Consider the following 26,868-nt stretch of genomic DNA (forward strand, 5'->3'; position numbering starts at 1 on the left):
GTGATTGCCATTCTGTTTAGTAGGTAGTACCTCTTTGGCATTCTAGCAGTATGAGCGATTCCAGTTTACGTGGGAAGGTGGAGGTTAGGGAGCTTTCTGGGGCACCACCCTATTTGAGAAGTATGAATCATTAGGACCATCACATATTCCTTCTATTTCATATCATATTTCATCTTCTGGTCCCACGTGGCCTACCAGGGTTGCCCTTATGTGTGTATGTATGTATGTATTAGCCCAAGGCAGGATCCACCGACAGCCCTTCTTGCCTGAGCATGTTGGAGGCCTTTGGAAGCTGTGCAGACAACAGCAACTTCAGCCTGAATCATTTTTTTCAGTCATGGACCAGCTGCCAAGAGGCATGAGTAAGAGCTGGGAGAGCAGAAGTGGGAGGGCGGCAAGAGGGCAGGCTGGGAGTGGTCACAGAGGGAGTGGTGCCGGTTCAGGTGAGTGAGTCCTGCCTCTGCCCCACAGAGGGTTGCTCCTACATCAAGGTCCTTTCACAGCCCTCACTTTCTTTTTCCCTTGCTGTGCGTTTTCCAGGATAACTGTGACTCCAGGTAAGCAAAGTGTGGTAGCAAGGCTGGTGATTCTCTCTTCTGGGAAAATTCTTAGAACAAAATAATGATTTAAGCTGATTTGAGGTGGTGAAGGAAGTTGACGTAATGGTTATTATCAGGGATAGGCTGTGGGCTGTAGTGCTGCTGCCTGCCGTCCCCACATGGGCAGCACTTTGAGCTCTTGGTCCTTTGGAAACCAGGAATGCCATGTAGGGAGTGAAATCACTTAGCCAGATGAGCTATGAATATGAAGAAATAACATGGCTAGGAAGTTTGGGTGGTGGTGGTGGGGGGGGCGGGGGCGGCTGTGCAACAGTGATTTCTGGAGGGCAAAGTCTTTCCGAGGACCTTTTTAGCACTGTGTGGGGATTCAGAATGAATTTTGTAACAGTAGTTTCAGAAAGGGCATGGCACTGAAAACCTGGAGAGACTCTGAAGGCATTTGGGGGTCCGGCCCTCCTTCCTGGTTGGGTCAGAGTTTGATTTTGGAACGGTTCTTCTTTTTGGCATTTTTAAGTACCCAGTCAGTGTGCGCTTCCTAGCAACTATGTTCTTCCAAGTGAGGAGTATCCTCCCTTCCTATTTCTGGGTTTCAGGACACTTGAAACAAGTTGCATATTTCAAATGTGTGTTCTTGGGCAACTTTCAAATAGGTTGGCTCATAATTTCTTCCTGATAGACACTATGGTTTTTATGGCTTCATTGACGTGTATCATACTAAAGATCAATTTAACAGGCTGGGCTGTTCTGCTGGCTTGTAATCAGATTAGGCACAGATTCACAGAGCTGAGGGTTTAGCAACACTCTGGCTCAGCCCTTCACTTTGTGGATGGGGGGGGGGTTCACAGAGGTGAAGTGGTATCCACAGTCACATAGCTTATTAGTGGGGAGATGAAGTAGAATCCAGGCCTTCAGACTCACAGCTTGTGGACTTTTCCACGACCCCACAGGTACTCTTAATAACTTCTTCACCTTTGCATTACCAAATGGGTTTTGAATAGAATCAAGCAGGTCTCACACATCAGTCCCCATCAAAATGTGCAAGTGTTTGATGGGTTCCTTGATGGGTGGAGAGATGGAAGCTTGCCTGAAGAAAGGATTCTCCATATGACTCAGCAGGTTTATTTCTTTGCTTCCTAACGCCTTGAATCCTGCTACTTCAATCCCTCTGCTTGACTTTGAAGATATGCAGTCTGAGCAATTTCGGTTACTCTGGTGCGGCAAGCCCAACTCTAGTTTACTGTTAAGCAGCAATGGGAAGGCTCAGTGGTGAAGATCAGGCTTTTAAACAGAGTATCTGAGCACAGCAGAGGCTCCCCTGGCATTAGCAATTAAGTAATTGACCTTATTACTAATATCTGAGTTGTCCTCTCCTGCTAACAAAGCACTTTGCACAAACATCTACTCATTTCATAACTTCATTTAATCCTCATGAGATTCTTTTCACACTGCAGAAGCTGCAAGATCCCCATTTTCTTAATCTGCCTCTGACTTTTTCTTTTTATGAGTGTAGACAGCAGAGACAGTGTTTTTAGGCATTCCATTATAGTTATAAAAACCTTGCCTAGGGATTGGCTAGACCAAACACTTTGAGATTTTTTTCCATCACATTTTTCTTCATTGGTAAACTGAGGCTAGCTAGACCTAATGATATCCACAATAACATGACATAGTGAAAAATAGTTTTTAAGGAATGAAAAAATTATGTATGTAGCCATGCACCCACGTGTGCATGTGCGTATGCATATGCACATGCACATAGAAGAATGGATCTATAGGTGGGGTGGACTTATCTTGTTCAAATACAGCATGTTTGAGTGTGGAAGGAGCACTCTTGCTAATAATGTTAGGACAACACAGATAAGCCAGAACTGTCCCAGGCAAAGAAGGGCATAGGTCAACTTATCCATAAAGTCTTTATCTCATTCAAATGGTCTACAGATGAAAAGTTTGAGGACCATTGGCTTAGATGCATTAGAAACTATAGGAATCTTTATGCAGGAGCCAGTAACCAGCTTATAGGTCTAGAGAAGTGAGCACACTCACACTGCTCACATCCTAGTGTGTGTGTCTCTATCGCAGGATTACCTGCAGTCTCTGAATTGGGTCCATTCTCTCTGGCACACATTTTTGCATGGCTAACTTCTCCTTCATGTGACTTACTTGGATATTACTGTCTTGGGGGGACCTCACTAAGATTTTACTGTGAGTGAGCTGCTTCCCCTGAGGGCTCCCACAGTAACTTGTGCCACCATCCAAAAGCTAATCACACTATCACATGTGTCATGCCACATGACAGACAGGTCCACAGTGGCAAGAACCATGTGCATGTTCACTTGTGATTTCTTAATGTCTAGCTCAGTGCCTGACACACATGAGGGATGCAGTTAACACTTGTTAAGTGAAAGAAATATCAGATGAATAGTTTGCAATGTAAATAGCAGAAAACAAACAAGAGCTTCTTGGAAAATGGGGAAAAAAGTTTTGTGTTGATTAAAAAAAATGTGCAAAGTCTCTTGGTATCTCTGAAGGAGTAATTCAGGACATGTAGGATTTTTGGAACTCAGAAGACTTCTGAGAGAACACATGCCAGCCAAGACCCAATCACTGAGAGGGAAGGTGATGAGGTGTGGTGAGGAGTACCCAGCAGGCAGCTGGTGGAAATGAAGGTCTGGTTTTTCCACTCTCACTCTCCGTGTGGGTGGCCTGGGACAATCACTTCATCTCTGCCCGCCTTACTTTCCTCATCTGTAACACGAAGGGGAGGAGCCAGACTAGATCCATTCCAAGATCTTGTCCCACTTGAGAGGTTTATGATTTTAGGATACAATGCACACAACAGGCAACTTGGCAGTAAATTCTGGAAACGTTTTATTTGTTGCATTTGCATTTATTCTTAAATTTCCATCTCCCTTTTCTCTGGTTAAGATAAAAGTGCCTTTTAAAGATTTAAGTGACTAAAAGAGATAGTGGTTTCTATTTTGGGGCTGTAATGCAAATTTTCTTTGTTATAATTGTCATGGGGTTTTCATGAAAATGAAAGAAGTCCTCTCTGTAACAAAACCAAAAGAGTTGCAGTGATGTTAGCACTCTGAGCACAGGTCATTAGACATGTACGTTTATTATGTAAAACTTGCTTATCGCTACTCTTTTTTTTTTTTTAATCTCTACTCTTGTACCCATAATTTTTATAGCATTTGTGACCCAAAATTGTCCATGTAGGACCTGGTGTGTTTTCCTGGGCTTGTATTGCTAACATTGTTGAGAACTGTTTGCATGCTTTGTCTGGCAGCAGACTCAGGTGGCAATCGGCTGTGGCCAAAGTCATCCCTTGGATCCACCTCAGACCAGATCGACTGTAAGTGTTTTAGGTCAGTTAGTACTAATCACCAAGCAAATGATCAAATTTACCATGCAGCATCTGGTTGATTACTTGGTGATTGTCCCTACAATTTCCATGTACAGACATTTTCTGCTTCCTTTATCAAGCATCAAACAATGTTGTTGTCTCTGGGACCTCAAATATTGAGAGCTGCATGACCTTCCCAAACTTTGGAGACTTTTTTGAGAAAGGAGCTTGTCAGCACATGGATAAGAAGGCACACCTGTTTGGACTCCTGCACTGAGGATTCTCATGCAAAGGAACAGTCTTAAAAGGGAGGGTCTGCCCCTGTTGTGAAAGCTTCAGCTGATAGACATGCACTGATTTGCATTTTTCAACAGGGACCTGACTCTAAGGCTTGAATTGCAACACAGTGTTAATTATATTGTGTAATCAACCACCACGATCTTGTATTCACATAGAACCATTTAGACTAAATTTATCTTCAAATGCCATAAAGCATGAAAGAATGGTGCTTCACTCAAACAAAATGGACATTTCCTTACCGTTTGATTCACTCCCAGGTGCTTGCAGTCAAAATTCTCTTAGCAGATTACTCCAAGGCCTTACACACACAAAAGAAATCAGACTTGTTATCAATTATGCAAAATGATTCTATTTTCTCTTCTGGGACAGTAGGAAATACATGCTGCAAAAGGACTACTGATGTCTGTTTAAGCAGAGTTGGTATGTTTTCATATTATTATTAATGCGATTAGGTCTCAGGTTGTAAAAGCTTTGAGAAGTTCGCAGTGACCTGGGATTAGGTTTTTCTTTTTGTGGAAGAAATAGCTCATTTGGGCATCTCTCTCTGGTGGGGAAATTACTCATGTTGAATTTTAGCTGTAGATGAAGTTAGTACCATCAACGTTCAACTTGCTGTTGGAGAAAGCCAGACTTCTTGTCCTAAAAGTCTGTTACACAGATTCCCCAAACCTTTTGTGAAGTTTCTTTTAATCTACCCCAGTGGATGTACTGGTCCAAACACCCTGTACATTTCCTTTACTGTCTCATTGCCCTCTGCACACCTGATGCTGGGCTGCTTCTCCTGGGAGTGCGAGGTCATCCCTCACAGACCCCACCTCTGAAGAGAGAGGAGAAGGGGGTGGGCCTCAAAGACGTGTTAGATTTAAGGTTACCTGGTGGTAGGTTTTCAGTGAGAACATGGACCTCAGCTCACTTGACTGTTCTTATCAGGGACATCAAACGAAGGAGGAAGAAATCACTGGAGATGACCAGTGAGCACGAACAGGTCAACAAAACATTTTTTTTTTTTTTTTGCTAATGAATTTGCTTTTACAGACTCCAAGATATATTATAATCTTTTTAAATCCATTCTACACATAAACTACATGTCCCAGAAAAGATAGAATTCTGAAAACATATTTGTAGGACAGGGGTACATTCCTTGTTCTTATCCTTGCATCTTTGAATTTTGAATTTCTCTTTGGGGTTAAGGTACATAGTTGCGATCCATGCATTGACTCTAACAGCTCTTTAGGTCTTGTTGGAAGGAAGCCCTCCGTCTTGAGTGGTGACATACCTTGTCTGATGCCAGGGAGCATGTCCTACTAAAAGTCCTTCAATGTCATGTTTGCTTTTTGTGTCTGTGTGCGTGACTGCACAGTGCCCGATGGCTCTGGGGGTATGCTTCAAGCCTTGGCTTGTGCACTAGTCAGCCAGGGCTCGTAATATCCTTCTATGACCCTGAGACACATTCTACCCTGGGCTTAGGGAGAGCCTGGAGAGTCCATGCAGCTCAGCTCTGTTCTAGAAAGGGTTATGCCCTGACTGCTTGAGTTACCCAGGTGCCTTCTGGCTTGATCGTTCACTACTGGATTGGACAGAGAGGTGGACCTTTCAATAGAACAAGAATTCTCAAACTTTTAAATTTTAAGACCCCCTTAACACTCTTAAAAATTACTGCAGATCCCAAAGAACTGTTTTTCTTTTCTTTCTTTTAAAGATTTTATTTATTTATTCATGAGAGACACACACACTCACAGAGAGAGAGAGAGAGAGAGAGAGAGAGAGAGAGATAGAGGCAGAGACCCAGGTAGAGGGAGAAGCAGGCTCCCCACGAGGAGCCCGAAGTGGGACTCGATCCCGGATCCTGGGATCATGCACAGAGCCAAAGGCAGACGCTCAACTGCTGAGCCACCCAGGCATCCCTCTTTCTTTCTTTTTTTTTTTTTTTTAAGAAAAATAAAGCATTGTATTTATTGTTTCTTACATAAATTACTTCCATTTTATGACTAGGAAGTATCTAAGGCCGGATACAAAGATTGTGGGAGAAGCTACTACAAGGTCTTACTTGAAAATATACTATCATCTGCTGTAGGCTTTCTTTTCCAGAACTTGATGATGAAGGGAAAGACTGGGATTGTCTAAATTGAAATTTTATCAGATAAGGACATTGCATATGACAGTCCATTGAGTGAAAATGAGCGATCAAAATGAATGACTGGTATTGCCTTCCACTTTGTTTTTTTAAACAACTTCTAAAGTGATTTTGATTTGAATTATTTCTTTTTTTTTATAAATTAATTTTTATTGGTGTTCAATTTACCAACATACAGAATAACACCCAGTGCTCATCCCGTCAAGTGTCCCCCTCCGTGCCCGTCACCCATTCACCCCCACCCCCCGCCCTCCTCCCCTTCCACCACCCCTAGTTCATTTCCCAGAGTATAAAGACTTCTACCTCTTTCTTTTTTTGATGTCGCATATATCTATCACTATTTCCCAAATTAGAAATTAAAACTGGAGAGCTTTGGAAATATTTACTAATTTATTAAAAATGATGATAATGTAATCATGGTATATTAGCACGAATCACGTATCTTTATGAAAAACAACCACTTTATAAAGGAAAAAAGTGCAGTAAAGAAGAGTACATTGTTTTTTCATTTCTTCAAATCTCTTTAATATTTGGTTTAAGAGAAGACACACCAAACAGCCTCTGGAAAACTCTGTTGCATATTTGTGAGAGATTGAAAATGAAAAGACAAACAATGTTTATATGTTATTATGAAAATTAAGAAAAAATTATTGAATCCTTGTGCCCAACAAGGGGCTCGAACTCACAACCCCTGGGGTCAAGAGTCGCATGCTCCACCATGAGACTGAACCAGCCAGGTGCCCCTGAAAATGGACCCACTGACAGGGTCTCAGGGGCTGCCAGGGGTCTCTGGACACCACTTAGAGATCCTGCATCAGAATAAGAGTCCTGAGACAAGACTAGGCACCTGGTCACTGTTTTCTCCATATTTTTAGCCGAACCCACCTCCTCTCTTTTCTTTACCTCCTATGTTACTTGTTGCACTGCTCACATGGCATAGGCAGCCCCACATTCTACTTATTTGTCTCTGTATCTGTCCAGAGAGATTGCAGACTCAGAGGAGGAGGGACTCAGTTGATACTTCTAATACTTTGGGTCGTGTCTTCCACATGGTAGGTATGTACTAACAACAAAAAAAATAACAGCTCTACTTGTTAAATATTACTATGTGCTAGGTGCCCTACGAAGACATTACTACTTGTACTGATCTCCTGGGGCTGCTGTAACAAAGTGCCATAGATTGTGTGGCTTAAAATGACAGAAATGTGTTTTGCCACAGTTTTGAGACCAGAAATCTGAAATCAAGAAGCTGGCAGGGTCCTGCTCTCTCTGCGAGCCATAGGAGAGAGTTTGTCCCATGCTTTTCTCTTAGTTTCTGATGTTGCCAGTGATCCTTGGGGTTCCTTGGCTCGTAGAAGCATCACTTCGATCTCCGCCTCCGCTGTCACGTGGTCTTCTCCCTGTGTGTCTTCACACCATCTTCCTTTTGCACAGGTCTCTTGCTGTGTCTTTTCTCCTGTTCTTACAAGGACTTCGGTCATATTGGATTAGGGCCACCCTAATGACCCTAACTTGATTAAATCTGCAAAGATCCTATTTCCAAATAAGATCTCATTCACGGGTACCCAGGAAGTGGGACTTCAGCATATCCTTGAACTTACTAAATATTATTTATTAAATATTAGAAAGTTCAAGTTACCATGATACTTACTGAATATTAAGTTGAACCATGCAGAACTGCTGTGATTTGACTGTTTTTTATCTGCAAAAATGTCAATTTTATATGGCTTAACCTAAATCTTAATTGACACAAAATTGGTAAAGAAAACCAATGGATTTTGATCAGTGTTGTCAACTGTTTGGTCCACTTGTTGAGAAAGAGGCATGAATACCAGGATCCTGACAATGGCCTTTGTGGCTGAATAGGCCTGAATTTGGAAATTCCGGGCAGAGCAGTACACACAGAGGATCTCACATACTGGACCATTCAGCTCTTAGGACATTTTCCCATTGGCTTTTAAACTTGCATTTATTGAAAGTTCCTTCTTCTACCCAACACCATCATTTTGTGAGAATTCTTGTTGCATTGGCAGAATGTAATTGAGAACACCTTAAAGATGCTTTAAATATTTTATTTATTTAATTGAGAAAGAGAGAGAGTGTGCATGAGAAAGAGAACATGAGGGGCAGGAGAGGGAGGGACAGAGGGAAAGGAGGGAAAGGGAGAAGCAGGGAGCCCAACGTGGGACTCGATCCTGGGACCCTGGGATTGTGACCTGAGCCGAAGGCAGATGCTCAACCGGCTGAGCACCCAGGTGCCCCTTAAAGACACTTTAGAAATAACTTCATCCTTGTCCTTTGCTCCAGGCCCACAATGGATGCTCTACGATTGGCAAATTCAGCTTTTGCAGTTGACCTTTTCAAACAACTGTGTGAAAAGGAGCCAGCGGGCAATGTCCTCTTCTCTCCAATCTGTCTCTCCACCTCTCTGTCACTTGCTCAAGTAGGTGCCAAAGGTGACACAGCAAATGAAATTGGACAGGTAAGCTCCATACTTTGTTTCTGCTTTGAGTACAAAAAGGGTTATTAGAACATGTGGGCAATGCCTAGGGAAAGTGAATGGAGTCTCTTGGAGAAAATTACTCAGGATTGAGAGTTGTCCCATTGCTAGCACCCTCTTAATCAATTTTTAAATGTGAAAGTTCATTAATCGGTCCTGCAACCCACATTTACAAGTAGCACGTTGTGATGGAGAACCTGGGACCGGCTAGGGAATCACAATATCTATACTAACAGATGGCCTTCGGCAAGTCTACCTGTTACATTATAAGGATCAATCAAGATGGTGTTTGTTAAATGTGCCACTGCAGATACCCCTTGTTTTATGCATGAAATTTATTTACAGCATCATGCTTTATTTTAAGATGTAGGCTCAACTGCATTCTACTCTATAGTACATTCCACCCTATATTAATATATTCATATTAAATAGATCTGTGCTTATATGTTGATACAGAAATAACATTTTAAATTTTCTACCTTCAAATAACAGGGATGAATAAGAAGATGATTGTGCTTTCTTATGTTTCAGAATACTCCCTGGGGCTTGAGTATCCCATTTGAGAAGATTGGATTAAAATGATGTCACCTCCTACCCCATAGTATATAGTTGTATGCATATGTGACTGTACATGTGTGTGCCTGTGTATTTTTTTTTTTTTTTAGAGTTTCTGTTTTTGGGTATGGTTGATTATCTAGGTTTGTAAAATCCTTAGACCCTCAAATGAGGTGATCTTCCAGATTAGTACATTTTAAGTAGTCATTTACCTTTATTTTGGTTTTTCATTTTTTTCATTGTGATATAGTTGACATATAACATTAGTTTTAGGTGTACAATATAATGATTTGATATCTGCATATATTGTGAAATGATCACCGCAGTGAGTCGAGTTAACGTCTATCTGCACCTTGTAACAAAATTTTTTTTCTTCAATGAGAACTTTTGAGATCTACTCTCTTGGCAACTTTCAAATATACAATATAGTATTATTAACTACAGTCACACTGCTGTATATTACATTCCCATGAATTATGTATTTAATGCCTGGAAATTTTTTCCTTTACTCATCTTCCCCTCTTAGATACTGGGTGGATGTGCTTCTAATTCCATTCCAGTATTATTCTTATGTTAATCATTTTAGGTTCAACAGATTTTTTTCCTATTAACTCACAAGCACTTAAAAAAGGAACATCTTCGGGGATCCCTGGGTGGCTCAGCGGTTTAGTGCCTGCCTTTGGCCCAGGGTGCGATTTTCTCCCGGGACTCCAGAATCGAGTCCCACATGGGGCTCCCGGCATGGAGCCTGCTTCTCCCTCCTCCTGTGTCTCTGCCTCTCTCTCTCTCTCTCTCTCATAAATAAATAAATAAATCTTTTTTTTTTTTTAAAAGGAACATCTTCTTATATATATGAATCTCCAGAAAGTATGACCCACAAAATATTATTTGGGTCAGGATGAAGAACTTACACTCAAAACTGAGTTGTGGGCAGAAGAGCTGTCTCTTCTCATGCACCCCTCATTCCTGACTCCCCCACCCCTCCATCCCTACCCCATTTTTCCTTTTTCCTTTCTTATCTCCCATCAGAGAAGGAATGATAAAGAGAACCTCCCAGTAGTGGGTCTGTTCTCATGAATAATAATAAAGCTCTTTTCAGCTCCTGCAAATGTTTTCCTGGTAGTGGTTACCTGGGTTCTTTAATTTTCTGGTCTTTTTACTTGTCATTAGGCCTGAGAGTTATGTACTGCCTTGGACCAGCCAGTTCAACTGGGCAGTACTGAGGCTTTGTGAGTCACTGGCATAATGTGCCCATTTAGTGACATTACCTGAGGTGGGGCAATCAGGACCATTATTATGAGTTAGTAGTGAGGGGAGGATCACCTTACACTGACATCACGTTTTGGAATACTATGAAGCAGAGGAGCTGATGGGCTATTGGTTGGAACAAAAGAAAAGTTAGGAACAAAAGAGAAGAATTCAAGCCTTCCAGAAGATAGCATCCTAGTTTTAAGTGACTTAGAATATTACAAGCAAAATAATAATAATTAAAGTTTTTAAAGATTTATTTATTTATTTATTCGAGAGAAAAACATGAGCTGGAGGAGGGGAAGAAGAAGAGGGAGAAGCAGACTTCCCCCTGAGCCAGGAGCCCGATCCCAGGATGCTGAGATCATGACCTGAGGGGAAGACAGATGCTCAAACCACTGAGCTCCATTATGATCAGAATAATTAGTAACATTTTTGAATCTATATGATGTTTTAGGTGTTTTACATACAATGTCTGTAATGGTCATACCAACTCAGAAAAGTAGGTATTCTCAGTCAATTTTACAGATGAGAAAGTGAAGCTCTGAAAAGCTGGGCAAGATTATATTTCTAGTGAGCACAGGCTGAGATTCCAGGGCAGGGCTGTCTGACGGAAGCCCCTGAGGGCAGCCAACCATGTATGGTAGCTGCCTACCATCAGTGATGCACCAGCATGTTCGGTTAGACTGACTGAAGGGACTGAAGACCCTGGCTAGAGACACCTGTCTCCCTGAATCTGATACCTGTCTAATGATGGTATCTCTTGGTATTAGTCTCTCTCTTCTTGTGTCTCAATTGGATAGAAATTATAACCCAGCTTTGCTCTTACCCAAGTTCAGAAAGCTTTCTGTTATGAGCATTAGAGGCATCATTTTGAAGAATGGGCACCATATCCCCATAGTTGAATAAAGAGAAGACTATCATTATGGCACTGTTTCTCAACTAGGGACGGTTCAGCTCCCTCCTGTCCCAGGGACATTTGGCGATGCCTGGAGATGTTTTTGATTGTCACAAATGAAGGAAGGAGTGCTACTGGCACCTAGTCGTCCAGGGATGCTGCTCAGCATTCTATAATATCCAGGACAGCACCCCCTCAACCACCCTCCCCGCCAAGAAGAACTATCTAGCCCAAAATGTCAATAATACTCAGGTTGTAAAGCCTTCCTTTATGGGGACAATTGAGCAGAGAGGTACTGATCCCTCCAGGCGGCTGACCATTGTCCTATATCCACTGCAACAGGAAGAGGCAATGCTTCCTGGGTAATGGATTATTTTTCTCCTCACAGGTCCTTCATTTTGAAAATATCAAAGATGTACCCTTTGGATTTCAAACAGTGACATCGGATGTAAACAAACTCAGTTCCTTTTACTCGCTGAAACTAATCAAACGGCTCTACGTGGACAAATCTCTGAATCCTTCCACAGTAAGTGGGTTCAAGCAATTAGCCCAATTCCACTCTTTTATCAGAGGTGGTTAGACCTACAATATTGTTGTCAGTGAAATTCACTTCTAGGATGCTCATTTAGGATTTCAGGCTTATCAAAATAAGCCAGTCCTAGTAGTGAATGTGTGTGTGTGTGTGTGTGTGTGTGTGTGTGTGTGTGGTCTCTCAATCAGATGGGAGGGGGAGCACCAAATACGGGCGACTCGATCTGGTGGAGGCTGGTGGCTTTGGTGGTGAAAGAATTCACCCAAGGCAGCACAAAGGAGGTAGAGGTTTATTGCACACACCTCAAGGGAGTGGCAGGCAGGACAGCAAGGGAGAGACTGCACCATGAGGCAGTGGTGGGCAGGCTGAGGAGGTATGGAACCTATAGAATCTTCCTGTCTTGGTACCTATGTCTGGGTGTAAGTAACCCATGGGTTGCCTAGGGCTTGTGGATATCTTGCAGAGTGTCGCCTAATGGGCCTGTTTGTATTTATCCAGGAAGGAGGGGTTCCCTGCAGGTCCCACCTTTTTCAGGTTTCTGTTGCTCAAGTTGGTTGCCTAGAAGCAGCCTCTAAGGAGAGAGGGTGAAGATAGTGGGAATCACATCTAGCTAGAATCACTTCGCAGTCACATCACGGCTCAAAATACAGAGGAGCAGTGGGTTTCCCTCATTCCTCTCAAACATGCCTAAATCTCACTCTTCCTCCTAGCTTCCTCAGAGGGGAGTAGAGAATGGGAGTACTAAGTCTCTAGTAAATGTATCTCCACAGATGCAAGACAGCTCATGACTTAAACCTCTTTCTCCTTAAACAGCGGGGCAAATGGCCTGGGTCAACCTTTTAAGTTCTCCACCGCATTTGTTCACGTGCACCATGTTCTCTTGATGGTTCTCAAAAATCAATAAGAAAAATAGCAATTGCTCGAATCAGTCACAAATTGGTTTTGTTTGCTTTCCAGGGCTGGTCATGTGGGCATCTATCCACGGTAGCTCTCGGCATTTAATTTCAGCTGTTTCTTGAAGGAATCATATATAAAGTACACTGTAATTTCCTGACATTTGACCCCAGAGGATATCATAATATTTTTACAATCTGTATTTGAAACACATAGCCAGCCTCCTAGACTACTACATAGAGGTTCTTTCTCTACGTTACTGATACAGAGTTGATTCTGTTTGTGTTTGCAGGGTCAAAGTTTCAAGCTTTCCGCATCTGATAGGGAGACTGCCAGTTAAATATTTTATCATAGTTTTACTACTTTCTCTTGTAGCTGTTTGTTTTTCTGGTCAGGATCTTTGAGGTCATGAGTTACTAGGTATTATTGTGACTTTATTCTTATTGTGTGAAGACATACATACAGTCTTCTTTTCTGCCAACAATTACCTGGGGAATTAAAAAAAAATATGGAGTTGTGAGTTGGGGTTTGAGTATGGAAACATTTTAAAAATTCTCTAGGTGGTCCTTAGGAGATGCTTAATACATTGTATTGCTAGCCGTGAGGATGGGAAGGCCCTTTATGTTGCTGAGGTTCTGATCTTCTCCGTGGCCCCAGCTCTCTCAGGTGATGGCAATACTCAGTCCCAAGGTGGGGTTGCTGTTAACAGAAGTGAACCAGCTAAGGCTGTAGCTGCTTCGAAGGAATTCAAGGAAGCCCCTGTGCTTAGGACATTCAATCAGATATATTTCATTGGGTTGAACTTCCATTCTACATTTTGAATTATTTCAACCAAACTTGTAATTGAAATAAAGTTTTTAAAGGCTACTTATTTACGTATTAAAGATTTTATTTATTTATTTTTAGAAAGAGAGAGAGCAGGAGGAGGAACAAAGGGAGAGAGACAAGCACACTCTGAGCTAAGCATGGAGCCCAACGCAGAGCTTGATCTCATGACCCTAAGATCATGACCTGAGCAGAAATTGAGAGTCAGATGTTTAATAAACTGAGGCACCATGGTGCCTGGAAAGAAATTTTTTAAATGACTGCTTTCCATTTCCCCCTGCTGGGTGTATATCAGTTGCAAATTTACTGGTAATAGAAGAAACAAGTGTGATCAGAGGGGTGCCACCTGATCAGAACTACGTGGGTGTTTGTTAAAAGTGCAAATTCTGCCTCAGATCACTTGAAAAGATCAATAGGGATGAGTTTTGGGGTTTTGTGTTTCCAGCAGGCCTGTGATAGAATCACTGCTGTGTTCTCTACAGGACGGTGTTTCAAAGTTAAATGTGAGAAGAATCACCTGAGAATCTTGTTGAAATGCACATTCTGATTCAGTAGGTCTGGGATGGGGCCTGAGAGTCTGCATTTCTAATTAGATCCCAGGGGATGCTGTAGCTCTTGATCTCTTGGTCCTTGGACCATACTTTTTGTAGCAAGAATCTCTACAGTCTATTAATTTCAGTGAGGATAGGAGTTTTCCATTCACAGAGTTCTCTTTTCTGTACATTTCTTCTCTTCTCAGATATATATAAAATGTACATTTTAATGTTTCTAAGTTGGAATTTGCGTTATAAATTTTTATGTACGTTTAGTGTAGTGTTCCTTTTCCCTCCCTGAAAGCTGCTACTACATTGATGGAGGAAGTTTTGCTTCTAGAATTGAAGAAGCGAACCAAATTATACGAGGAACATTCATTGATTTCCACAGAAAGTTCCCATTTGTACAGTGATACAGATTCTGAAGGGGTATTCACTGATCTTGATGTTTACAAATCCTTTACTTAGAATCACAGAAGGATGCAATGACTTGACCATGGACTTTAGGTACTTTGTGATTTTATGAGCTGGATGTTTTTCAGGAGTTCATCAGCTCTACGAAGAGACCCTATGCCAAGGAAATGGAAACCGTTGACTTCAAAGATAAATTGGAAGAGACAAAAGGTCAGATAAACCAGTCAATCAAGGATCTCACGGATGGCAAGTATCCTTTCCTTACTTGGACCCTGTCTTGTCATGAATCTTTCTGCAAAGCATAAAATTGAACACCTGGAGGCTTCCTCGGATGTTTTTCCGTAGTCAGGCGAAATTCTTGCCCTGCCAGCCATTTCAACCACAAGGATTCCTAGGCATGTCCTACATCATCTTGCCCTTGGCAGGAATTCCTGGTGCTTCAGTGTTGGTCCACCTGGCTGTGCTCTCCAGCCAGCCACCAGCTCCCACAGGCCCTGCGTGGTTTTGGGCAAGTCCAAGTCACTGGCCGGTTTCTCAATCTGGAAAAAAGGGCTAGGGCTTTAACTTGATCCCTAAGGCCACCTTTGGCTCAACAATTCTACAAATGTATTAAGGAAAAAAGGACAAAAGCTCCTAGGCAATCCAACATGTATACATAAAAACCCAAATAAAGCAGAGGGGGAAATTTGTGCTCAGATCTCCCACTCCCCCTCCAGTCTGCTCTCTGTTAGTCCAGGGGCTTCTCCTGCTGCAGCTGCCTGGACCTGCCCCTGGCTCAGGGCTCCTCTCCTGCCCATCCCCCTTCCATTAAAGTTCTCTGGGAGTTGTCCTCCTTGCTAGAAAGGAATTGCAGCTAAGATGAGTCTGAGTGCTGAGGGCCTATCGGGGTCTCCCTCCCCCCAGGACTCCTTGGGATACAGAACCTAAATGTGAAGGAGTGATTGCACAGATGGACCTTTCAGGTTCTGCTACTGCCATCTGGGGAGGGACACACTTCTGGGGCAGGGGGGACTTGCTTCCTGTGGGCATGGCTGGAGGGGTCCTGTTGCGGTGCTAACTTAGGAATGACAGTCCACACGGCAGCTGCAGAGTGAGGCCATGGACAGAATTTGGTGTTGGAGTCATTTAAGACCTGGATTTGAATCCGAATGCTGCCACTTTGAACTGAGTCACTTGGGTAAAGAACCTCAGTTTACTGAACTGTAAAATGGGGCCTGATTAATTTTTACATGGTTGTTGTGAAGATCGAGTTAGATATATAGGGTAACAAATAATATATGATAACCAAGATAGTGTGCGGTAGCCACGGCTATGCAGGCATGCATGCGAATGTATATATATATATATATATATATATATGTTATTGAAATGATGCTTCTTTGCCTTCCTATGTAAAGAGAAAACTGGTATAAGTAACACCGGGGTAAGCACAGTTTAAAAATTTATAAGCAAAAAGCAGTTGCTGTTTGAATTACTGTGTAACAGTTTTGCTTCTAGAATTGCCAGATAATGGTATTTTTTCTATAAGGGCTTAAAAAAAATCTTTATACATTTAAGATTTCACTGGAGAAGGTCACTTCATGAAAAAAAGAATCACCTACCATTTCCCATACTTCTCTGGTCTTCACGTTCCTTCCTTAACATGATTATGTATTCAACACGTCATGTACCATTGGCAGGACTGGTTACACAAGCTTGGTGCAAAATGCAAATGCAGGGACTCTTATTAAAAATGTATTAAGGATTTTCAGGTGACAGAGGAGCATGAGACCAGAACAGAGCCCTGCACGCACATGTCACAGGTCCACGAAGTGACCTTGAGCCACAGTGTGAAGATCCCAAGGTTTTAGGTAATTGAACATCTCTCAGAAAAAATGTCCGTGCTATTCACGCGTTTTATGAAGGCATTATCAGCAGGGAGCTGCTGTGGCTGTGGCGGACTGGATCCCTGCAGTAGTGACAGCGCTGACCTTGATTCAGACAGGCATCTGTGTCTAGGGTGAGCCGAGCTGCAGGGAGAAGAGTGCCGGGCAGGCCTGTCTAGATGTGCTTTTCCAGCCCAGTGAGCCCGGAAGGCTGCTCGGCTTCCCTGAGCCCCAGTTTCCAGAAGTATAAGATGGGGATGATGATCTGGGCCTTGCAGGAGTACTGCGAGGTCATGCACGTGAAGAGGTTAAAATTGCACCCGTGCATTTTCATTCCAGAGCACAGGCTGTGGAGTCGGAAAGACTCAGCTTTGAATCCTGAATCCGACCTTGCTCGTGTGTCACCTTGGGCACGTGACTTAACCACCAAGTCTCAGCTTCCTCATCTGTAAAATGGGGACAAGTCGGTGAAATCGTGCATAGGAAACATCCAGCACAGGATGGGCATTCGGAAGCGGTAGCTCCTGCTTTTCCTCTGGCTGTTCTTCCTTTCTTTTCCTTGTCTTCCCCTCTACTGCCTCCTGGTTAGGGCTCTGGTAAGTGTTCTGGGGACAAGGTGCAAGGAGAGAGAGGGGACCCCTTCTGGAATGAGGCTGCCGGCCTGCGGAACCACGCGCCATGACAACTACCCGAGTGCAGACGTGTGTGTGGATGCCAGGTGTAGCTTGGAAGAATAACCTGCAATCTGTGCTTTCCCACAACTGTTTGCAGGCCGCTTTGAAAACATCTTGGCCGACAACAGTGTCAGCGAACAGACAAAGATCCTCGTGGTGAATGCTGCCTACTTCGTTGGGAAGTGGATGAAGAAATTTCCTGAATCCGAAACCAAAGAATGCCCGTTCAGGATCAACAAGGTATGTGGGTGGGCAGCGCGTCGGAGGCTCCCAACCCGAGATGTGACAAATTCTAGCAACTCACAGGACCATAGGGATTCACTCCGGTGAGGAAAATTGAGGCACAGGAGCAGCTGTGCCTTTCCTGGGACTCACAGCTGGGAGGTGGATTCTAGACAAAGAACCAGAATCCAGAGACTCTCACTCTTCTCCAGAACATTTAGACTGTTTTGCTGGGGGTTGGCTGTCCCCCCTGGGGAGGCTGGCAAAACCCAAAATATGTTGCGGATGGTGGCTCTCCCCCAGGGGTGGCTGGGCCAGCCCCAAACGTGGTCCGGGGAACAGCCAGCAAGTGCACTGGGGGCTTTGGCGCCCACCTCCCCAGATGTGTAGTGTCTGCATTTAGGAAAGTGCGAATGGGTGGAAGGGAGGACGAATGTGTGCTCTTCCTTTATCGTTATTCAGCCATAAAGCTGGCTCATGTCACATCCTGGAGACTCAGACTCTAGGAAGAGAATTAATAAGGATTTGAAGTGTCATTGATGGTTCAGTGTTTTCTCTGACCAAGTGGTAAAACACTGCTGCTCAAGGCTGCGTGGGATATGCCTTCCTTTTGGATGCAGACTTTATTTCTTTTGCATTGCTTTTGTAGCCCTTGAACTCTTCCAGTGAGGTTACTAAACCTTCCCCCCACTCCCCACAGGTTCCCTGGTGTCTCCTTTAAGGTAGGCTAAATTGGTGAAGTTGTGTTATTAAAAGTTTAGTATAGTGCCTATTCAGACAAGGTGAATACACACACACACACACACACACACACACGCATTTCTTGGAATAGTCTTTACTTAGTCCTGGGCTCAGAAGATAGGTCTCTCAATTTATGTTTCAGAAAATGGGATTATTGTGTCCATATTTAGTGCTGATAAGTGAAATAGATGATGGTGTTTGGTGGCCACAACAGTATGCAAATTCATATGACTAGCAGGCTAATTGATGGAGATTTTTAGACAAATCTATATCTACTTAAAGAGAAATAAATGGAAAAATTAGCAGTTAATTTCAAAAGCAGTATGTTTTTCTACCACAGTTCTGTTTTTGGTTGTACATAGAATTAAATCTTCAACTATTTATCGACCAAATATTTGGTGAACAACTACTACGTGCTGGGATATACCAAGAAAATAAAACATGGTTTCTGCTTTGACTATAGTCTAGTTGGGCAGGGGCCGGGGGGTGGGAAGACAGTCACATAAGTAAATATTCTAACTATGTAACATGTATTGAAATAGAAGTATTACACAAAGTAAAATATGGTCTAGCTCTGCTTGAAAGAGGTGTTGGGGAATCTTCATTTGAAGATCCCAGATAAAAGTTTTATTGCAATATTCTCCCCTAGGCCTGATAAGAAGTTTGAAATTTCCCCTAAAAGAGATTCACTTAACAGGCAAATATCCTATAGGAGGTATAGATCGAAATAAGAAGTTACACTAAATTACTATCAGTCTCTTACTCTTTAGTATGAATTGATTTTCCTTCAGAAAATCAGACTTCTCTGTAGCAGAGACACAAAGTCAGATATTAATGGGGACAGAAAGAAGGAAAGGCCTGGAGAGAAAAGCCTGGGCTCTAAAGCCCCCCCTTTTAAAAAATATTTACTTATTGATGAGAGACACACAGAGAGAGGCAGAGACATAGGCAGAGGGAAAAGCAGGCTTCTCAGAGGGAGCCCGATGCAGAACTCGATCTCAGGATCCAGGATCACGCCCTGAGCCAAAGGCAGATGCTCAACTGCTGAACCACCGAGGCGTCCCTAAAGGCCTTTTTTGAGAGTTATGGAATGGGTTGGAGCTGGAAGGGACTTAGAGAGAATTCTGTAACTTAATATTCCCATTTAAAAATTATGAAATAATTCAAGCAGAGAATTATAGAAAATAATAAAACACACAGCAATGTACCCAACAACCAGCTTTGTGAATCTTTAGATTTTTGCCTTGCTTATTTCAGATATTTTAGAGAAAAAATATAGCAACAGATGCACTTGCCCTGTGAAGCCCCCTCCCATGTCCTCTCTTCTTTCCCAGAAGTAATGATCATTCGGATATGTCCTATTCCCTCATTTTACTGACAGGGAAGCTGAGGCCCAGAGATGTGAAGTGACTTCACAAGCAAGATCACAGCATCTGTTTATGTCATATCTGAGGCTAAAACCCAAGGTTCTTTTTTTTTTAAGATTTTATTTATGTATTCATGAGAGACACAGAGACAGAGGCAGAGACACAGGCAGAGGGAGAAGCAGGCTCCCTGTGGGGAGCCTGATGGCAGAACTCGATCTCAGGATCCGGGATCACAGGCATCTGCTCAGATCAGCGTGGGCAGTTGTACAGAAAGAGGGTAATAAAACCAAAGGGGACCAGGGGACAAAACAAATGTGATGGTCGTCCTGCTATCTGCTGAGTTTTCTCTATTAGGGATTCTAGTAGGAAGAGCTGCGTAAGTAGATTCATGGTTGGCACTAGAACTTACTTTCAAGTCAGCTCCACCAGGAATGATTTATAGAGCTTGTAATGATGAGACCTATGAAGATGAAGTCTAAGTTTGCCTGTATTTTCAGTCATATTGTCTTATTTTAATGTTTTATATAAGCAAGTACAGTATTATGTATCATTCCTGAAATACACTGAAATTAGGCATGTGAATGACATTTTGAAGAAAGTCATTAACTCTCCAGGGGCTAGTCTGTGATGGTTTGGGTCCAGGTGAGGGATTGCACCATAATGGTCTGAAACTATAACAAGAACAAATGTCTGGTGTGTGTGTGTGTGTGTGTGTGTGTGTGTGTGTGTATTTATGCTTGTGTCACTTGAAAAGCAAATGGTCCAAATTTCTCCTTTTACAGACGGACACCAAACCAGTGCAGATGATGAGTATGGAGGCCACGTTCTGTATGGGCAACGTTGATGGTATCAATTGTAAGATCATAGAGCTTCCCTTCCAAAATAAGCACCTGAGCATGCTCATTCTGCTACCCAAGGATGTGGAGGATGAGTCCACAGGCCTGGAGAAGGTGAGGAGGGAGGCGAGTGTTCAACATGAAGGCTCCACCTGCCTTGACATGGAGCCATGTGGGCCACACTGTGTGTGGCTGTGACACTTCCCTGCCTTACACGTCACTTGCTCTGTCATCTCCAAGGGTCTTGTGGTGCTTTCCCTTTGTCTTTAATATTAAAACAGTCAACATTTACTTGGCACTTGTGATGGGCCGGGAGCTGTGAAGCCCCATATGCACCTGCTCACTGGTTTCTCATCTATGCATCAAAAGCTATCCCTGGGCTATTGTTGACCAAAGATGCTGAGGCACAGCAGGGGAGGGGTGACTGGTCCATGGTCATGTAACTTGTCAGTGGCATGTAGAATTGGAACCTGAGCCCAGGAAGTTGGAATCTGTGTTCTAAATCTAGCCTCCAGTACCTGTTATTAGTGTCTTGTGTTAGTGTGGTATTTGTTACAACTGATGAGCCAGTTCTCAACACATTATTCAGAGTCTGCAGTTTGCTTTAGGGTTGACTCTTTGTGTCATACATTCTACAGGTTTTGAAAACCTCTTTTATTTATTTTTTCAAATTTAAATTTAAATTAAAAAAGATTTTATTTATTTATTCATGAGAGCAACACATAGAGAGGCAGAGACACAGAGAGAGGAAGAAGCAGGCTCCCTGTGGGGAGCCTGACTCGGACTCAGTCCTAGGACCTTGGGATCATGACTTGAGCCAAAGACAGACAGACACTCAACCACTGAACCACCCAGATGCCCCTGAGAAGCTCTTTTAATGCATATACATATATGAGATTTTATTATGCTTCATCCTTTGTGTAGGTTATTAGAGGCACAAGGTTTAAATAGAGGTTCATTTACTTGTGAATGGTGCTGTAGCTTCCCCTCTATGCTGGCAGCCCCATCCAGCTACCCTGGACACCTACCTAACCCCCCTTGTCCCCCCTACCCCCAGCCCTCCCTTCCCAGCCTTCCCAGCTCCCCTTCACCTGGGCCTCTGCCTTAGGCCAGGGAGAAGGATGGGCTCTTTGAAGGACCCAGAGGTCACCTGCTTTGTTTCCAGTCATGCTTCAGTTCCCCCTTGACTTTCCGGGGGACAGTCTAGATCTGAGTCAGTCTCTGACCTGCTTGTTGCTTTAGTGATTGTTAAACTTTATCCGTCACTGAACTTCATTGCTCTTTTATTCACTGCTCTTTCTCTTTCTCACTCTATTCCATGTGTTGGTCTCTTTTCTTTTACAATCCTTGCACTCTCCCTTTTGGGAAACACCTTCATGCCGGTTTTTTTCTGATTAAAGTACAGAATGGAAGAAACTGATCTCTTGGGCCTCGGGGAAATTCAAGAATATGTGTAGCGGTAGTCTCCTGGGGCTGCCATAATGACCTGCCACAAACTCAGTGGCTTAAACAACAGGACTTTATTCTCTCACAGTTTCAGAGGCTAGAAATCTGAGCTCAGCATGGGTTCCTGCTGAGGGCTGTGAGGGAGGCTGTTTTATGTCTCTTCCCCAGCTTCTGGAGATGAGCTGGCAGTCTTTGACATTCCTTGGCTTGTAGATACTTCACTTCAATATTAGCCCGTCTTCACATGACTCTTCTTTGTGTGTGTGTCCAAAATTTTCCTTTGTATAAAGGCGCCGGTCATATCAGGTTAGGGCTCATCCTATTGAACGCGTTTTAATGACAGCCATAGGGATCCTGTTTCCACATAAGGTCACATTCTAAGGTACTGTGAGTTAGGAATTCAATATATGAATTTGTTTTTTTTTTTTGGGGGGGGTGTACAATTTGACTCATAACACATATATAATGGAGGAGCAAAAAGCTTTTTTTCCCCCCTCTGAGTAGTCTTTTTGAGTTATGGGTGAATTTTCTTCCCTCTCATCATTTCCAGATAGTACGTGGGCAAGAGAATATACTTTTTGGCTCCAAAATTCTAGTCACTTATGTCAATCTTTTGGTCCTAATAACTTGTTGTAAATGAAACTGTAGTCACTGAAAACATAACTACCCATAGATGAACAAGAGAATCCAATGGTACCCTCCTCAACTGAAAACAAAACAAACAAACTTGTGCCCAGTCCGTGATCTTGCCATGTTACTAATTTTTATGGGTTTCAGGTGAGTAACTTCAATGCAGAGATGCCCCATGATAGAGTAATAGTCAGGGTATTGTAATACTAGAGTAATACTAGAGTAATTAGTATTTAGTAATACTAAAATTACTAGAGTAATAGTCAGTCATTTTCTGTCCTACAGGCATTTCTCCTCTAGCCAGTGGGGAGGTTGGCAGGGCAAGGAGCAATCTAAGATTTGCTCAATGAAGAATTTTATGACTAGACCATTTTATGCGTCATTGCCTATCTCTCATTTCTAAAATCACCAGCTAAAATGGATGCATTCATCACCCCTCGTCTTCAAAAATGACCATAGACAGTTCAAGTTCTCATTTTAGAAAGAGTCACTTTAGCTTTAATTTGAGTTACTAATTTTGATGCCATGCCAAGGACTTGAGTATTCTGGATCTCCTAGTAGAGAAGTTAAAATAAACATTCAAGAAATAGTCTGTATAAAAACCCTTCTAATTTTATATTCATTTCTCTATTACTTATGCAACATCATCACCCATGCATTTGTTTCTACTCTACAGCTTCAAAGAAATGCCCTCAGACATTTTAGTTTGAACGGACCACTGTTGGAGGGTGGGGTGCAGAAGAGCAGTGCTGGGGGGCTGGGTGCATCTTTGATAAGGGAAACTAGTCACATACCCAAACTGCAGGGCTGACTCCATTTTCGGTGGTCCATCTGCACTGCTTCAAAACTAGGCTCACAATGGCTCTTTCTTTCTTTCTTTCTTTCTTTCTTTCTTTCTTTCTTTCTTAAGATTTTATTTATTTATTCATGAGAGACACAGAGAGAGGCAGAGACACAGGCAGAGGGAGAAGCAGGCTCCCCGCAGGGAGCCCGATGTATGACTTGATCCCAGGACTCTGGGATCATGACCTGAGCCAAAGCTCAACCACTGAGCCACCCAGGTGCCCCTCACTTTCTGTTTTCAATCAAGCAGGGTCTTTTACTACTATGAATACAAAAATAATTTCCTCTCCTTTTGGTCCTGCAGGTTGAACAACAGCTCAACTCTGAGACGCTCTTGCAGTGGACCAATCCCAGCACCATGGCCAACGCCAAAGTCAAACTCTCCATTCCCAAGTTTAAGGTGGAAAAGATCATTGATCCCAAAGCTAGTCTGGAAAACCTAGGGCTGAAAAATATCTTTAATGAGAATACGTCTGATTTCTCTGGAATGTCAGAGACCAAGGGAGTGGCTCTCTCCAATGTTATTCACAGAGTATGCTTAGAGATAACTGAAGATGGTGGGGATTCCATAGAGGTGCCAGGATCACGAATCCTTCAACACAAGGATGAATTCAATGCCGACCACCCATTTATTTACATCATCAGGCACAACAAAACGCGAAACATCATTTTCTTTGGCAAGTTCTGTTCTCCTTAAGTGGCAGAGCCCAGGTTAAGTCCCACCTAACTTTTCTTTAAACTCTGCATCCAAAGAATCACTTTCTAAATACAATAAATTGTTCATATTGCTGGATCAGGAAGCAGCTGGTACTTGACATGTGTAGCCCTCACATTAATAAGCCCTTCTATTCCAATCCTTTCTTTTATTCTCCCCCCATAACCCCACATAAAACACAGTTCTTTTAATGGAAAGGAGTTACCTTAGAGGAAAAATATGTATCTGTTACTGGCCGAAGTATCTAGGGTTATGGGCAGGAGTGCAGTCTTCCACAACAAAAATTCTGGTAAGGAGGATCTAGAGGATTTTAAAGCTTCGCCTTCCTTCACTGGGATGCAGAATATTCTAGACATTCTCACTTCCCTGAAAGGCTATAGAAACTGGCACATGAGATCCACAAATCTTTCCTGGCTCCAGCGAAACTTGGGCACATGTTTAGGCTGCTGTAGGTCTGCAGCTCCTTTTGCTTAAACTCTGGTACCCGTGTTTTCTTCCAACTCTAACTTTTTGGGATTTTAGAAAGCTAACATGTTGCACATACTATTATGGAAGGAACTTCATTGATAGAGTCTGGGACAGCACCCTAGAAACCAACACCTTAATATTTCTGCCAGGAAACAAAGAATATTCACACAAAATGGGTAAAGACTCTGAGCAGCCCATAAGTGTCAGGTTTTACTGCCAAATAACTGTGCCACCAGCTTATGAAAAATCTTTCTGTTTTCAGAACTTCTTGAAATGTTGGAAGGGAATTACAGTATAGTAGCTGAAGTGCAGCACCTTGAGGGGAGGTTAGGTTTTATAAAAAATCCACTTTAGACCAAAAATCCACCTGGTCTCTTGGTGGGTGGCAGGCCACCGCATGGCAGGGAAGGCTGACAGGTCTAACAAGGCTTTGGGTGTCTGACAATCAGGGACTTCAAGCACGAGGGGGTGTTTAGAGTAGCTGATGAAAGAGAGTTTTGGGTGTTGAAGGAACTTGTCCCTTCGTCTAATGAGATAGTGGGAAGGGGAAAGGAGCTAATCGTGCCTTTGGAAAACAGAACAACAGCAATTGGAGTCTTCTCACTGCCTTGACACGTGTGTTTGGGGTTAGTTATGGTGCATAGCTAGTTAGGAACTTACATTTGTAGTCATTTGTGAAGCTGGTCTGTTACGTTCTCTATGCTGCAAGTACACAGGTTCATTCACTACCAAAAGAACACATGTGCTGAAGATTTCGCCTACGTCTTCTCTGGCACTCATTGTAAATAGGTTCGATTCTTTTCTTGCTCCGAAGGTTCAATACTGAATTTCTTTTATGCTCCTGACAATAAAATATTATCAAGCTACATGTCTTATGTTTTTCCTGACACCAGATTTGCTATTTTGAAATGGAAACCAAGCCATCATTTAGAAAAACATTCCTGTATGTAGATGCTTTTTGAGGTGACTGATGGAAAATAAAAAGGAGTAAGAATAATTACTGTCCTTATTCCCTTGTCTTCCTTTCTTCCTGCCCACTGGGCTGGCTTCCCCCCCTCCCCACATTCCCTTTCATGCTATGGGAGAGGACCAGAGGGTGCTGGGATGACTTACCACTTATGCCAAAGTACGCAATGAAACGAGAGGCCTGGCAGGAGGACATAGAACTTTTATCCAGTGGAAAAGTTCAGGCCCAGCCTCAAAATCTAATTTTATTAAGTAAGCTGCATATGCTCAAAATATTTGTAAGTACATTTTCCTCAATGTAGGTTTTTTAAAAAATCAGTTATGATATCCCTGGACCTAATATTCAGCATGCTTTTTCCTGTCCAGCTGCTGTGCTCGAATAGAGTGTGTCCCCAGTTGTGATCATCGTTGAGCACAAAAAGTGACAAATGCTCGCCAACCGACCAAAAAGAAAACAACCATTTGTGCAGGGTTGCAGGGGGGAGGTGTGTGTGTGTGTGTGTGTGTGTGTGTGTGTGACCCAAACCAGGTTTGGCCACTCTTGGCTCATCATTCCCTCTTGGCTACGAGAAACAGAAAGTGTGGGATGATCACGAAAAGGTCTAGTGAGTATTTAGAGGAGGGGAGGGGTGAGTGCCTCTTTAAGCCAAGTGTTCAGGGACCTGAAAGTGTCTCCTGGAATTTGGAAACCACAGACACTTTTGATTAACTCTTGCCTGGGAGACTCTAATCCATTGGTTTTCAACTAGGGGCAGTTCTGTCCCCAAGGGGACATTACATTATGGTCAAGAATTCTCAACATTTGTCCAGAACAGGCCCAGGGCAAAGAATGCCCACCCAATGCTGACAGCACCAAGGTTGAGAGAGCTGGGACCCTATCTACAGGACAGATAGATGTGGGTTGGGGGGTTCCCTGAAGCGGAGCAGAGAGAAGTAGCTGCAGAGGGTGTGCTGGGTGGGTACCTGGGGTCAGCTGCAGTGCGGTGGGCTGGGAGCCAGGCTTGAGTATTTTGAGACTCTGCTCAAAAGCTCTGCCCAGTGAGGGTGTGTGGTCTCCAAAGAACCCACCAGAGCATCCCGTGAGAAAGAGGCAGCATTTGGTGCCTCTTGTGCTAGATTCCAACTGTACCAGTGAGGCAAGGTCCCCCCCTTCCTCCCCTCGCCCCCCAACTGGGGCATTGTAAGGAGGAGCAGAAGAGCAGGGTGGGTAAATGTCAGGGTTGCCCACCTCCACTTCCTTCCCCTGCGGGTTGGTGAGCCCGAACCAGACCCCAGCAGTGGTAGATGGAGAAGCTTTCAATCAAAAGAGGGTCTGAAGCTCTGATTGAGAAGAATTCAGGGCTTTTTCATTTCTGA

The 26,868-nt window shown here is 43.1% G+C and overlaps 1 protein-coding gene across 1 annotated transcript; it reads left to right on the forward strand.

Annotated features, from left to right (window-relative positions):
- Positions 1-442: 442 nt before the first annotated feature.
- On the forward strand, positions 443-25,543 carry LOC129495452 (serpin B5). The gene is made up of 7 exons (XM_055302985.1): positions 443-557; positions 8,648-8,822; positions 11,930-12,067; positions 14,868-14,985; positions 17,376-17,518; positions 20,391-20,558; positions 23,668-25,543. The coding sequence occupies exons 2-7, from the start codon at positions 8,655-8,657 to the stop codon at positions 24,058-24,060; spliced, it is 1,128 nt and encodes a 375-aa protein (XP_055158960.1). The 5' UTR covers positions 443-557; positions 8,648-8,654; the 3' UTR covers positions 24,061-25,543.
- The last annotated feature ends 1,325 nt before the right edge of the window (positions 25,544-26,868 follow it).

Source organism: Nyctereutes procyonoides, unplaced genomic scaffold (assembly GCF_905146905.1).
Source record: "Nyctereutes procyonoides isolate TBG_1078 unplaced genomic scaffold, NYPRO_anot_genome, whole genome shotgun sequence".
In the NCBI taxonomy this organism is placed as follows: Eukaryota; Metazoa; Chordata; class Mammalia; order Carnivora; family Canidae; genus Nyctereutes; species Nyctereutes procyonoides.